General features: G+C 42.1%; 1 protein-coding gene across 1 annotated transcript in view; it reads right to left on the bottom strand.

The window, feature by feature from the left end:
- Window positions 1-13,355, bottom strand: part of LOC106636210 (icarapin-like) — a 40,086-nt gene extending 26,731 nt beyond the window's left edge. Inside the window, exon 1 of the mRNA XM_089595872.1 lies at window positions 13,144-13,355. Within this exon, the coding sequence (XP_089451998.1) occupies window positions 13,144-13,207 (64 nt within the window). The 5' untranslated portion in view covers window positions 13,208-13,355. The remainder of the gene's footprint in view (window positions 1-13,143) is intronic.
- Window positions 13,356-14,363: the final 1,008 nt, after the last annotated feature.

Here is a 14,363-nt window from a genome sequence, read left to right as displayed (position 1 = left end):
CCCCATAAACTTCGAGTCGCGGTCACGGCGGGCCCCCGGCAACACCACCCACCCCCTGCAACAGCCGCTACAGGAGCACTCGCGCTCTGAATCGTAATCGACGCCCGGTTTACTAGATTCCATAATAGAGGCGTCCCGAAAGTTGGTCGGTCCAGTCTACGCGTGCTGTACAAGCCCCCTCCCCCTACACTGTGGGTAAAATTGAAAAATCGACGCGGTCGGGATATCTGCATGAACGGGCGCCTCGTTAATTTTGAGTTAGGGCGATAATTTATTATCTGCTCCCCCTCCGGGGACTAGGGGGCAATGAAGTTTGAGCGGAATAAGGTGGGCTTAATTTATACTCGCTCGAAAGGCCGAGCTTTTAACGCTTAGCGTACCCCTTCCCCATCATTCGCTCGCCCCCGGAGCTTTTGATTATTGTTTGAAGCTTGAGTTAGGAAGGGTGAATTATTACCTTCAATTCAACGGTGTTTTAGATCCTCCGCTATGATACTTTATCGGTTGGCGAGCGGTTATACTCGGCAAGTCTATACATATACCTGTGGACACTTATTGCTGATTGGCGCGAGGTTAATTCGCGATTGGGTCATTGATTGAGCTTTGGGCCGATCGATGAACGTACAGTATTTTGACACGAGGTAAGGAAGGTTTTCTTGAAATTTTTCATCACAGCTTTTTTTTACACTGGTTTCACGAACGAAAATTGCACGTGCTCATTCTTACACTTAAACGAAAAGCAGCCTTTTTCTATTATCGGTACTGTTTCAGATATAAAATAAAAATTGTATAAAAAGCTGGTAAATCCCTCGATGCAGTATCTATGTTGGCACCATTTATTGTAGGAAAAATATCGAATCATCGCAAAAAAAAAAGTCCAAAGGTTCATTCATTTTTTAATGGCACGCAAAGAAAAAATGAATCACCAGCAATGTTAAGTATATACGTACTATATTCCAGGAGAGATAGAGGGGAAAAAAAAAACAAAGATCCAAACTGTCGATCGGCAAACTCGATCTAAACTTGTTCCTTTCATCCGAATAATCATCATTCCAGCGGAGCCTGTGTATACAAACAACTTTTCGCGAACTGTCCACTAATTTTCAGCTCGAAACTCTTTAACTGTTATTGAATACCATCCCAGGGACGGCAGCGACGACGACAACGACGAAGATGATGATAATAATAATTACCACGCAACACTCCAAGCGTAAACTCCTCGAAAGCTTCCTTATAGCCATATATATATACGACGCGTATATGAAGCGGCAATTAGCGCCAGCCTCGAAAAATGACGCCAAGTTTGAGAGTTTGCGACGGAGACTCTACGACGATCATCCATCACCCCCCCCCCCCGAGCTTTACCATCGGCTGTTGCGCGCAAACCGGCGAGCTTTTCGTATGATAATAACCCTCCTCCCCCCCGTCTTCGCGATGATACGCGCACTTTTGACTTTTACGAGGTGAGAGGGAAGTAGCGGGATGGCGGGGGGTGCGAGCGCTTGCAGTTATAACTCGATTTCAACTTGGCTCGTTAAGAGAAGGCGCTCTCATTGTGCCGAGGAAAGGAAACGGCTACGACGTCGCGGCGTCTCTCCTCAAGTTTCCTGATGCTCTTCCTTACACACATATATATATATATATATATATATATATATATATATATATATATATATATATATACACCGTCTCGGCCGACTCCCTTGCCATACACTGTGGAGGTATATACTTTCAGTGCGTTCCTCGCGTTACAAGTAATCTGTTGGTTGCACGGGCGTATTTAAGTGACTATTCCATATTGAGAGTTTGTGATGGGCAATTGGTGTTTGAAGGCATGGCTGCAACACGGGAGTGCCTTGAGTTTTCATACTACGGCCTGATGGTTTTATCGAGGAAAATTTTTTTTTTTTTTTTTTTTTTTTTTAATGGTTGTGGATTTTGGGGGAAAAAAAAAAGTATACTTTTTCAAGTGAATATGTTGGACGTACGTGCAATAAATAAATTAGACTGCACGTCTGATAAAATAATACATCGTGATAAAGTACACTCTTTCTTGTTGGACAAGACGAATAATTATTTTCATTATGTAGAGAAACATTGTGTGTTTTAACTACATTTTTTTTTTCTCTGGTTGAAATTTTAGTAGCCGTCCTTTTTACGTGTGCAAAAATATTGTTTTTCGTAAAAATTAAGCCACCTATTTCACCTGGTTCCCTTTAAAATAAAAAAATAACATCTCTCTCTTTTGAGTAAATACATTTCCAAAGGGATCCTAATTTGTTACTGGTTGCGTGCAAGCGGGTCTTTGCAAAACTAGCGCTTTTCCCGCGGTAGCGAAAATCATTACGCTCGTACGCATATATATTCATATGAAAAAAAAAAAAAAAAAAAAAAAAAACGCATCCACGTCTCTCTGCACAAAAAAGGTTGCGGCTGCGTGCATATAACATACGCGCATCTCATCTGTATAAAAATGAAGAATTATGCGCAAGGGCGGCCGACGCATTTCAACCCAGCGCATACATAAATATTTTCAGTCTCGCCTCCTACCATAATTTTGTTTGTTGCCGATTAGCGCGAAACTCCCCCTCTCGCGCTTTGCTCGCCGCATTTGTACAGTTGTATTGGGAAAAATTGTACGCGCGACTGTCGCGAGAGTGTGTGTAACAAAGCCAAATCGAAAAGTATATTTTTTATTTTTTATTTTTCGATTGAACAACTCGGATGTTTTTATACACAAATGCCTCCTCGCGTGTACGTGCATCGTTACTCGCTCCTTGATTTTTCGACGTCGATTCTCTTGCACGTGTGTATACATACACGCGGGGCAGATACACACACTGTGTGTATACCCTCGCGCTGGAGAGAGTGGATGGAAAAATGTGAAAAATCAGGAAACGCCGACGAAGGGGTGGCTAATTTGCGAGCCAGGAGCCACGCGAGACTAGAATATTGCTACCGGTGTATCATTATTTCGTACGGAAATGGCATGTCCCGCGGCGGTGGTTTTTATTGAAAATAAAGGAAAAATAACGCACACGTCTGTCTCGCGGTGCCGCGCACGTGAAGCTACACGGCGATGTTCGGAGGCGAATCAACGTGGGCGTTTGCGGTGTGTCACGGGAAATCGTCATTACGCGACGTATACTGAAATTTCGTATATTGTGGCGTGTCGGGGCTTGCGGAGGGTGGCGTGTATACGTCGTTAAAAACGTGTTAACACCAGCCGAAGGCATCATTACAATATGCCCTCGAATACGACTTGGTTTCTTATGCGATGCCGCTTCATCGATTCGTATAAATATCGAACCAGTAATCACGAGGACTCTCTGAATGATTACACAAATTGTGTACAATGATTTGCATTGGGTGGAAAATTTCTTGAATCGACAGAGATCAGGATTATTCGGGACAATGTATGCAAATCTCATGTTTTTACGATCATCGCTTGGATACTTTACAAAAGTCCAAGAGCAGAGAAACAGCTATCGACGGCTCCCTTCATTATGAGCCTTTTGTGACTGGCCACTAACGCATCTGGTACTTTTAGGGACATTAATAAATGTCACGAGCAGTTGTACATTACTTTATTTTTCATTGCACTAAATATTATTTATTTTATTCGTTTTTCTCTTATTTATTAATACAAGTGAGGGAGCAACACTAAATGACTATAGGTAAAACGAATGCAGAGACATTATTTCACCGTGAAAACCGTCGAATGGAAAATTAAAAGGTTTCTGATAAAATGGCGTTAATTTGATTAACGTCGGGATAAAAATAAAATAAACCATGTTGTGACACGTGTAAAAGTTATCGTTTTTTTAATTCTACATGAATATGGGATAAAAAATTAAAATTCTCGGAATTGATTTTCACCAAAATGTAGTAAAAAAAAAAGGAAAAAAGAAATAGGCCAACAACAAAATACAACGCAAACACAAACCTAAATGACGCATCCAGCGGACAATCTCGTCTCGAATGACGGGCCGTCGCAGATACAGATATCGTTGCGTCGATCGGGAATCGATTTAAATCGGAAATAATTAACCGCGCCACTGTCAACCACGCCCACCCACACACGTCGGAGTGTCTCCGTTTCCTCGTTATAATTGAATCTCGCTCTAATGATCCACACAGCAGGTATATACATCCAAGTACGATCTCGTTATTTACTCGTGTATGCACTACTGTACATGATGAATGTTGGTTTGAAAGTCTCGGGGTCAACACTGTAAATGCAACATATATGGATATAACACGAGTATATATTAAATACACACTCGCAAAGAAAACTAATTACGTTCACTTGCAACCATATAGCACTATCGGTCCGAGTACCAATGTACATACAATAAATAGAAGCTCGATAAATCCCAACCGGGTGTTTGCTTGGGTGCACGCTATCTACTTTATATTGTACCTACTTTGCCAGAGCAAACTGATGCTCGTACATTTTGCATTTTCTATCATACATGTCTATGTTTTTTCTTCCCTATTTTTTTTTTTTTTTTTTCAATGAAATACGCAATTTCTTGACTTGCAAAAAATTTACAAATCTGCATTCGCTTAATGTACTGCGCAATTGATTCATCACCATACATAGAGATAGAGGGAGAGAAAGGGTGGGGGGAGGACCGCTTCTACAATAATCGCCTCGAGCACGCTTTCGATGAAAATCAATTTTCAGATGGCCCCAATATATCGTGTAACGCAGCAGCTCTTCTCTCGCACATCCTCCGGCCACGTAATACAAGCGTGTATGTATTAAATCCGATCGAACATAAAGAGAGAGAGAGAGAGAGATTATAAACTGGAGGTATAACGTATAACGGTTCAATTGACTATTTACGAGCGCGTTACAATAACCTTCTCTCTAATAAGCATCACCTATGCTACATGGGGGGCAAAAAGGGGGGTCCGATGTGGTGTAACGTGTAGGGTATGCATTATATAGCCCAACGAAATAATTCGAACCCTACGTGTGATCGATGCTAATATATTGGATCACGCGTGTCGCGGTGGGTGGGAGACGACTCGAGTACTGATTGACGTTGTCGTTAGGTAATGACCTACCTACAGATTATGAAAAAATAAAACAAAAATTTTGATGCGTACATGTATGTACTTTTTTTTTTTTTCATGATTCTACGTATAAGCGTAGAGATGTAATGTACCCGGAGAAACTCGCCAAACAAGGCCCTCCTCCAGCTGCGTAATAATTTTGAAAATTGGGCACAAGTAGTACCTATAGGCATGTATATACATATATCCAGAGCAACGAGTACAGGTATATATATATATAAATTATAAATAAACGAACGGAACGAAGATGTACAAAACGAACGCCATCCAGAGGGTTCGGGGGGGGGGGGGGATGGATAACGATCTAATCCCTCAAACGAAATTGGTCCAATTAGAGCAAGTGGCACTTGCAACGTGGATGGATACTGGAGAAGGAGGGGGAGGGCAACGATGTACACAACGTTATAACCATGTACCTCTGGTGTAGTGGTTACGTATGTATGGGTACTACTGCCATGTATCCAGTGTGGCGATCGGATCGGCAGGTAGAGTATATAGGCTAATGAGAATGCTAAGCGCTTCGTTATAAATTAGTAATAGCTTGACGCTCGCGGTTTATCGGGTTACGTCTACACAATACACACGCGTAAACAACGCGCGCGCAAATATATAATCCTCTCTCATGTATGTATCCCCTTTGCTCCGAGGCGGTCAAGGAAATTTTCCTTGATGTGTATCCGTGGGGTGGGTGCAACTTACGAGTCCTCGGGATTTCGACCCGAATGAGCTTTTGATAGCTTCGCCGGGGGGGAGGTCCGATGTGTTGGATCTATAATATGCTCCGCTGATGCGCCGCTTGGGGGAAGGGGGTCGATGGCTCGTGCTGCCCTAATGCGCGAAAGTTCGCCCATCCTGTGTGTGGATATAAATAAATACACGATGTCTATTATGCTCGTGATTTGCCACGGGGGGTTCATCAAATTCTTCCTCTGCGTTCGTTTCCTGATGCAGGGCGGACTCGAGTGACTTGGGTTTTAGCTCGCCAACGCTATACTTACGGGGGCTCAGATTTACGGTTTTTAAAGTCGCGAAGAAAAAAAAAATTGTTTCGTCATTCTTTTTTTGTACAAATTAACGGAAGGGCTCGTTCGAAGAGCCACTAAACTAAAAACACAAATATCAAAATAAGTTGTTTTTTTTTTTTTTTTAACGCAAAATAATTCCGAGCAAATCGAATGTCTGCTATTGAAAACGAATAAAAAAATAGAAAGAAATTCCCAGCACTTGTAGTGGAATTGCACAACAAAATTGTACACGTTCGGGGCAAACATTGCTCGGACATGGAAAAACTTAACGACGCGACAAATTGACAACCTTCATGTATTATGTATTAAGAGCACATATGCTCTATTGAAGAGTTGGCAACTCGAACGATGCAAGCATATAGGTACTAATCACCACGCATCGACACGCGCGTTCGCGTTAAAAGTGGCCCAATTGCTCTTAGATGAGTCAGCGCTCGTTTTACAATCCACCTGAAACTTGACTCATCGCGGAATATTTTTCGACGCACGCGCAACCATTTTCCTTTTAATTATACTCGCAATCGCGAGCTATACTCCATTAATATCTCTTTTTTTTTTTTCCTCCCCAAAGTGTAATGTTTCACGGTGTTGAAAATATTTCGACCCCCCCCCCAATAAACTCCGCTTGCGCGCTTAAATTGCGCTCAGGTGCTCGGCAGACGCGTCAATTTCACCCTCATTTTCGGGACTTAACGATGAAATTCAACACCTACACACTGCATGATCGTACACTTACGCGAACGCGTATGGATTTTTAAATTGCGGGTTAAAGTTTGTCGTTGTTTGCGCAATATCGTAATGACGCGTTAACTTCAGTTTCGTCCGAAAATATCCTAAAAATTATCGATCGAGAGGTCACGGAGAAAAAGCTCAGGATTATTTCGAGTAAGAGGCATATAAGCTCTCTCCCATAGAGAGACGCAGCGAAAATTAACTCGGGGCATTCACGTCGCGCATCGGGAGCAAAAAGATAATACAAGGATGATCCTCTCAGCGCTCGCGGTTGAAAAATCAGATAGATAGGTATGTATAATATACGTGCACAAGCGCAGCCCCATTGAACGAAAGGGGGTGCTCTTAGCGCGGCTTTCACCCGATGTATATATATATAGGTATGGGATATGTGCGTGCAAGTACAGAGAAAAGGGGGTGGTAATATGGCTCCGGAGGGGCTGGTGGATACGTATTCTCCCCCTCCTCGATTTCCTCTCTTCCTTTCGCGGCTCCATGTGTTCTCCTCCTCCTCGGGCGGCTTTCCATTTAATTTTCCCCATCTCTCCTCCCTTTGTCATTATTGCGTTTACTCGCTCGCTTGCGCAGCAGATCTCCTTTTTCATCGCTTCCCTTTGCTCTCCCCCCCCCAACCCTTGTTTTCTTTCGACGGTCTGAAATACTTTGTCGGGTCAAAGGTGGCTCCGGCAACAACTGCTCTCTCTCTTTAGATATCTGTACGTGTTTACCTTCTGTTTTTTTCGGTGATATAATACATGTGCAGCGAGGCAGGCGTCGTTAATGAAGTTTGGGTGTGTATACGAGGGATTACTTTGCGATACCCCGGTGCGCTCTGTGCCGCGCGTTCACCTGATCGATGCAGAATGATGTACATTTCCAAAGCGAATTTCCACGTGTCGCTCCCCCGAGACGAGAGACCTTGTCTTTCTCGGGGTTCCGATAGGGAGTGAATCTTAAAAACTTGTATAACTCCCGCTGTGGGTCGCGGAAAAAGTGTGTACGTCTCGTATACCCGCGTGGACCAGAATCCACGTATATATAGCGAGAAGGAAACGAGCGAAATGAGAGTCTCTTTGAACGAAAGAGTCTCGTCTCCCCTGGTACGCGCGTAATCTCGCTCAGGGAAGATCGAACGAGCCTTTATACATATATACGTACGCGTATAGGAAGCACTTGGGCCGATCGGTCGGAAAATTTTCTGGAAAAAGGATTGGAAAATCAGCGTCGCCGCGTTATATGTACTCACTGGGCGGGTCCCTTTGCAAAGGTAAAAGGAGCGATAGAGGGGGGGGGGGTAACCGGTAAGCGAGTAAACGCGCTCGATGCTTTTACCGATGGCTTCTCTGTGGGGTTCGCGTTTTTTTTTTTTTTTTTTTTTTCCTCGGGGGGGGGGTTTCTCGATCGGTGGACGTGTGTGGGCGCTCTTTTTCATTCGATCTCCGTAGCCCAGGGAATCGGAATATCGAGGGAGACGGATGATGGTTTGGTTCCCCGGCGCTTTGAGTTTAATGACATCGCGTTGGTTGTGTATACTTAAAGTTCAACGTGCCAGTACCTATACTCGAGTAATTATATTTTATTAAGTGATACCAAAACATACTGTAACTTTACCAAAGTCAATGATTATAAAAATCAATAAATGTAATCACACGTTGATCACCAAGAATATTATGTCCCTTTCGAAGTAACATTTATTAGACTTTGTTTTACAATTACACTCTTCGCGAAAGCCCAGATTTGAGTAAATAGCTCAAGATTTTTCTTATTTCATTATACTTATTTCTCGATCTTTATATGAAATGGGTGACAAATTATGGAAGCTATACATCGTTTGTTGCTTAATCTCTGAATTACACCCTCTAATCTTCGTGGTTGTCGTGGGTTTAGAAAATATCAAAACGGCGCGGAAGGAGGGTCCAATACATAAATTTTGAAAAGTAGGTCAACCCATCTTTTTGAGATGCAAAGTAGGCACGCGTGATTGACGTAGATTACAGATAGACGTAGCTACACGCGCACCTGAAGGAAAAAAAAAAAAAAAAAAAAACAACGGACAGGCAGGGAAAAATGAGCATTGGGATGGAAAGAAAAATTTCTCAAAGTATCGATCAGAAAAGGCAAGTGCATGGTAAGCATTGTTTTTTTCGCCGACCTGACCTCTCGGATACGTATATCGCTTCGAGCGTAAACATGACAGTTGACGTGGCACGTATATGTATTTTTGGCTCGAAAATCAACGAGACGTAACGCGAATTCGCAATTCCTGCGAGGTGGTGCCAGAGGATTTTTCCACCTGGAAAACGAACCATCGACCGGAATCGGAGAAACGATAAAATCGCCCCGTTTTATTCATAGCTGTTTAAAAGCTTTGTAATTTTTCTTTTTTTTTGGGGGGGGGGCTTACCGCCATCTAATAATCATCACTCCCAATCGCTGCAGAATTGATTTATCTATTTCCAAGACTCGCTTCCGCAGCATTGATGAAACGCTAAAAGCCCTTCTTTCATTCCTAATAGCAATGCAAGTGACGACAAAATGATCAATAGCAGACACATCGTATACTATATGTATCCATGTGAAAAACAAACAGCAGCAACTGCTAAGTGAAAATGCAGAGTTCAATAGTCGCCCGAGGCCGTGGCCTCAATTTTAACTACACATGCGGGCTCGTAATGGAAAAAAAAAAAAAAAAAAAAAAAGAGTCCCGAAAGCGCGGAGAAACAGTATTGTACAGGTCGCTTTGGTAGGAACAAAGCTTTTCCGTGTACGACTGTCAGAGACCGCGACTGCATGGCAATTGCCGCAGCTGTACATGAGCATTAAAACGCACCGGCTGAGTTTGCGTTTAATTTCCGGCTGCGTTGGCGCGTACATATATATATACAAGCGAAAATTGAAAGATCGTGCACATCAGCGGAGAGTCGGAGAAATATAATTTTTGCGGTGCTACATGTACGGGGGAAGAGCTTGGGTGTTAACGCCACCGTTTTGCGCTTTCCCTCGCGAAAATGGTCCCATGCGGTGGGAAGAAAAATCGCAAAACCACCGCCAAGATTTATTACGTACGTTGCGGCCTAGACGCTCCTTTTTTTCCCCTTTTGCGTCCGCACCCGTATAAATACATATACGCAATAAAACACGGGGGGGCTTGTAATAGAAAAATAATTTTCGTCGCTTCCCCCTCGAAACCGCACCCCACACGGCGCCTGTAATTTTTGTTGTACTTTTATCGTTGGGAAAGTTTTATTCGCGCGTAATAATGGTTGAATAGTTTAACATTGGGTACAAGTGACCGAGCACTGTTGATTCGGAGCCCGAGCGGAGTTATAATTACGGGGGACAAAAGAGCCGTCCCTGTGTGATTTTTGTACTCTGGGCAGCGTTTTTTTTTTTTTTTTTTTTTTTTTCAAAGCTTCGCGAAAAGAAACAAAGCGTGGTGTATAGGTCTCGCTGTACAAACACCGCTTGACCCCTGGAATGTGGGCGAAAAGGAGGAAAAGTTTCATCGTGTGAGCAATGCAGTAGGTACTTTGCGATAAAACAGAACGCCTTCCGCGAAAAAGAAATCGCTTCCGCGAGCGTGCGCGGCTATAATAAACGGACGCTCGTTCCATTGACCACCGGGGGCTTTTTTTTTCTATTCCCTCTCAAACGCGAGTAATTGAATTATACTGCTCGGCGTGGTTGCAACTAGATGTACACACATGCGATATCGTGTGCAGATGTACTGTGTATGCTTATATACACAGTTTCCGCGAATCGTGTTGGGTGATGCATATTATATACTTGAGTGTAATTGTTACTCAATCGAATGGACGATTCAGGAGAATTGTGTTGTATCAGTTTTCGCACTATTTTTCGTGGAAGCGACGTTACTTGAGAGCAGCGATGATAACAACAGTGTACAATTTATTGTTGCCGACAGTTTTTTTCCTTAGTGTACATAGATATACATGGTCGTTATATTTGAATTTGTATAATTTTTTGTACGAGCAATTCCAGGATGTATTTCATACATTCAATGGTAAACCAAGAGCGAAAAAAAACAACCAACGTTACTCCTCCTGCGACTTACAAGAATGTTGGGTTGATAAGCATTTCAGATGTTTTATTATATTTTTACATGGTTTTTTTTTTTGGAATTCAATTAGGTGGTGTAGAAAAACTGACTTTTATCAGCAGCGAACAAACTTAACCCCAGGACAAAAAAGATACAACAGCAAGCAGAGGGGAAAAAAAAATCCAATTAAAATTACAGAGATTAGGCGGTCGATGCATGCGAAATATATATACGCATAAGTAAGTAGATGCTTCCCGGCGACCAAAGACGCTCTCGTCTTGTCACAACGCAGCGTCACCCACTAATTATCACCAGCGGACAAGCAAATCACGAATTTTAAATATAGCATTATACTTGTGGACTGCTGGCGTAAACATGCATTTTCCCGCCTGTAGATAATAAAATTGCGCCTTCAACAATTTCCGTATATATATGCGCCGACTTGAGTGTCTTATAATTGTGTATAGCAGCTCTCGGTGTTTTTACTTGCTCGTTAAAATAAACTAGCGCGTCTATATTTATGAGCTGCTTCACTGGAACAAAGTCTCGTATTTTTTCGAGATGAATGATGCGACGTATCGCTTTCGACGAGAGAAAAATATTGAGAGCAACTGCGTTAACTTTTGCCTCGACAGCGTAAATTTATTAGCTCGATCCACATGCTTCCAGAAGTTGTTTTTTTACAGTCACGCCTCGGCTTTTTTTTTTTTTTTTTTTTTAGACAACACCATGGACTAATATCGATTAGTTTGGTATTGGATGAAACAATTGTTTCTCAATGCTAAATGTTTCCTTTCTCCGACGCACTCCCTGCGAGCTTAGAATGACAAGCAGCACCATGTTTTTGTGCGCAGTAAGTATGTATAGGACTCACGGAGAATACTCAATCGAACCGCACAATGGCTCTCATTAACATTATTTTCTGCGACGCGTCTCTCCGTTGCGTCACGTACCTATACTGTTTGGGTTATTTTTACCCCGAGACGCGTACAACTCGAGTTAGAGCAGGTGCATCGCGAGGAAAAATGTTATCACCTGTACAAACACTACTCGTACGTCAATAAAGGTAAACTTAAGTTCCATCCAATTGAAAAACGAACAGAAAATCGTATATATATTTTTTTTTTTCAACTCGTTGGTTTCAAAGTTTATTTTTTTTTATTTTTATTTTTATGTGTTTTTTCACCAAATAAAAGTAAAAATGTATATAAAACAACTTTTTATTCAAGCGACCGTAATGATTTATTTCATTTCCTTTTAGCAAGTATATTTTCTGACTCGGCAATCTCGTCCGCTCGATTTATTGCAACAAATCACCCGATCGTACATACATGTACGTTATGTAAAAACGAGCACGCATATTATTATTATTATTATTATTATAACCACTTGTGTGTGTATACGTCGTATAGTAGTGTGTCCCCGCGCATGTATTTACTGAAATCTGACTCATCGCTGCGATTCTTGGACGATTTATTTTCTTCACAACACAAATGACTCGCGGCTTTTAAAAATATCCGCTCGTAAGACGCATCCTCCCGAAGAACACTTGGAGCGTCGATTTTTACGGACAAGGAAAATAAAGTACACGGACTCGAAAGAAATAATTTGCATTTTTGGGATTCCAAGTCTACATGAAACAACCACTTCCGTTGAATTTACGCTCCTCCGGTGTGCAAATAATTAAACGTCCCGTTGGAATTTACCTTTGCGAGCCAAAGTCAAATAATCAAAAGCTCGGGGGCGAGCAGTGAATCGACGCATTGTTCTCGAACGAGTATTCAAACACCGTGGCTCGTTGAACTTGACACTTTGCTATGTATAAAATCGCGAGGTGGACGTTTTTAAGGGGAACTCGTTGCGGCGCACTCGTTTATCCGGTTTTTAGCGGCGGAGTACATCCATACGTAGAGAAAACGAAAGACACGGCTGTGTTAATGAGTCGAGCTTTTTGTTTTTTTCCCAACAAACTTACATCTTTTTCGCTTGAGGTTAACGGTTTTTACCTACCCTTTTTTCACTACTAAGTACTGGACAAATCTATTCTCTCGCAATGGTACCGATATGTTATTTTTTTTTTCTTTTTCTCCTTTTGCATTTGAATAAAGTACAAAGTGTAAAATGCGTGCCCTAACCAACCATAGGTAATCGATCATGGCGCTCAACTAAAAAAAGCCCTCGAGTAGATTCTCGTGAGATAAACGATGAAAAGTGAGAAAAAACGGCACTGTCCGTCCTTACCTGGAAAAGCTTGCGCAAGCGCAAGGACGCCCGCGAGCAAGAGGACACCGACCGCACTCTTCATGGTTAACTCTCGATCGAAAAATACAATGCAATTGAAAAAAAAGAAAAAAAAAAAAAAAAAAAAACTGTGTTGCGACTGTGCCCGGGGAAGCTGATGCAAGTTTGCTCTCCGTGAAAAGACTCGGCGTGTACTGATGATCCGGCAATCGGGCCGCCGGGTATACAGGAGAGGCCTGTGCCGGCCGACAGCGAAGGTCAAGCGTATGCGGGGCGATGAAGGGGGTGGGGAGGCGTATAGCAACGGGAAAACATACTGCCGTCGTTGCTTCCGTCCCTCCCTCTGTTACCTATATGTGCACGTATACCTACTGATGTGTGTGCCACCACTTCTCTCTCTCTCTCTCTCCCGTGTTTTTTTATCCCCCCCCTCACTCTCTTTTTTACCTCTTCTACTTTAAAAACACTCTGGGTTTAATAAATACACGTGTATTGAGTATACACGCTTTGCACACTATACGTATAAATAAATACACACACATGTGTATATTTCGGAGTGAGGCTGAAAAGAGGAGGTATGGTGGTGGGAACACGGAGTTGACGTATAGTTACGTTTCATCATTTTTTTCTTCGTTAGTGAGATAAATGCTTTTTTATTGTTACTGGGCTCGTTTTTCTCCTTTTTTTTTTTTTTTTTTCTAGAACCTTACTTATTTCGAGGTTTTGCTTCGTTCGTACTTTTTTCTTACAGCTGTTTAGTTTGGATTAATTTTGTTTCATCGACATTACACTTTATTTCTGTGCGTCAAATTAGTCGTGATGAGCCGTTCAAGATACAAATATAGTTAGAATTCCGCGTCTGATATTTTCTTTTTTATTATTATTTTTTCCCTCGCGTGTACTGCGTTTCTCAACTATTAATTTAAAATAAAAAATTTTTTTTACTGACAATACCATATAACCACATGACAAATGGATAATCAAATACAATATAAAATATATATATGTGTTAATGTACGTATATTATCTGCTAACTGAAAATTCGCGATGGATGCGTATAATATACGTTACGCCATATAAACTATGTAAGTCCAACGACACATGTATTTGTTGCCGGGAAGGAAGAGAAGACAACGAGCGTGTGGGCGTTTTTTGTACAGTAAGTACGAGAAGGTAGTTTGTGCGACACGAGCGTGTTATCGGCTTTTTCTTCGCCACAT

This window comes from Copidosoma floridanum, unplaced genomic scaffold (assembly GCF_036245765.1).
Source record: "Copidosoma floridanum isolate Cflo_tuat_1 unplaced genomic scaffold, Cflo_Japanese_pri ptg000001l, whole genome shotgun sequence".
Lineage (NCBI taxonomy): Eukaryota > Metazoa > Arthropoda > Insecta > Hymenoptera > Encyrtidae > Copidosoma > Copidosoma floridanum.
The sequence above is the reverse complement of the archived record's forward strand: the minus strand, read 5'-3'. Positions and strand labels throughout refer to the sequence as shown.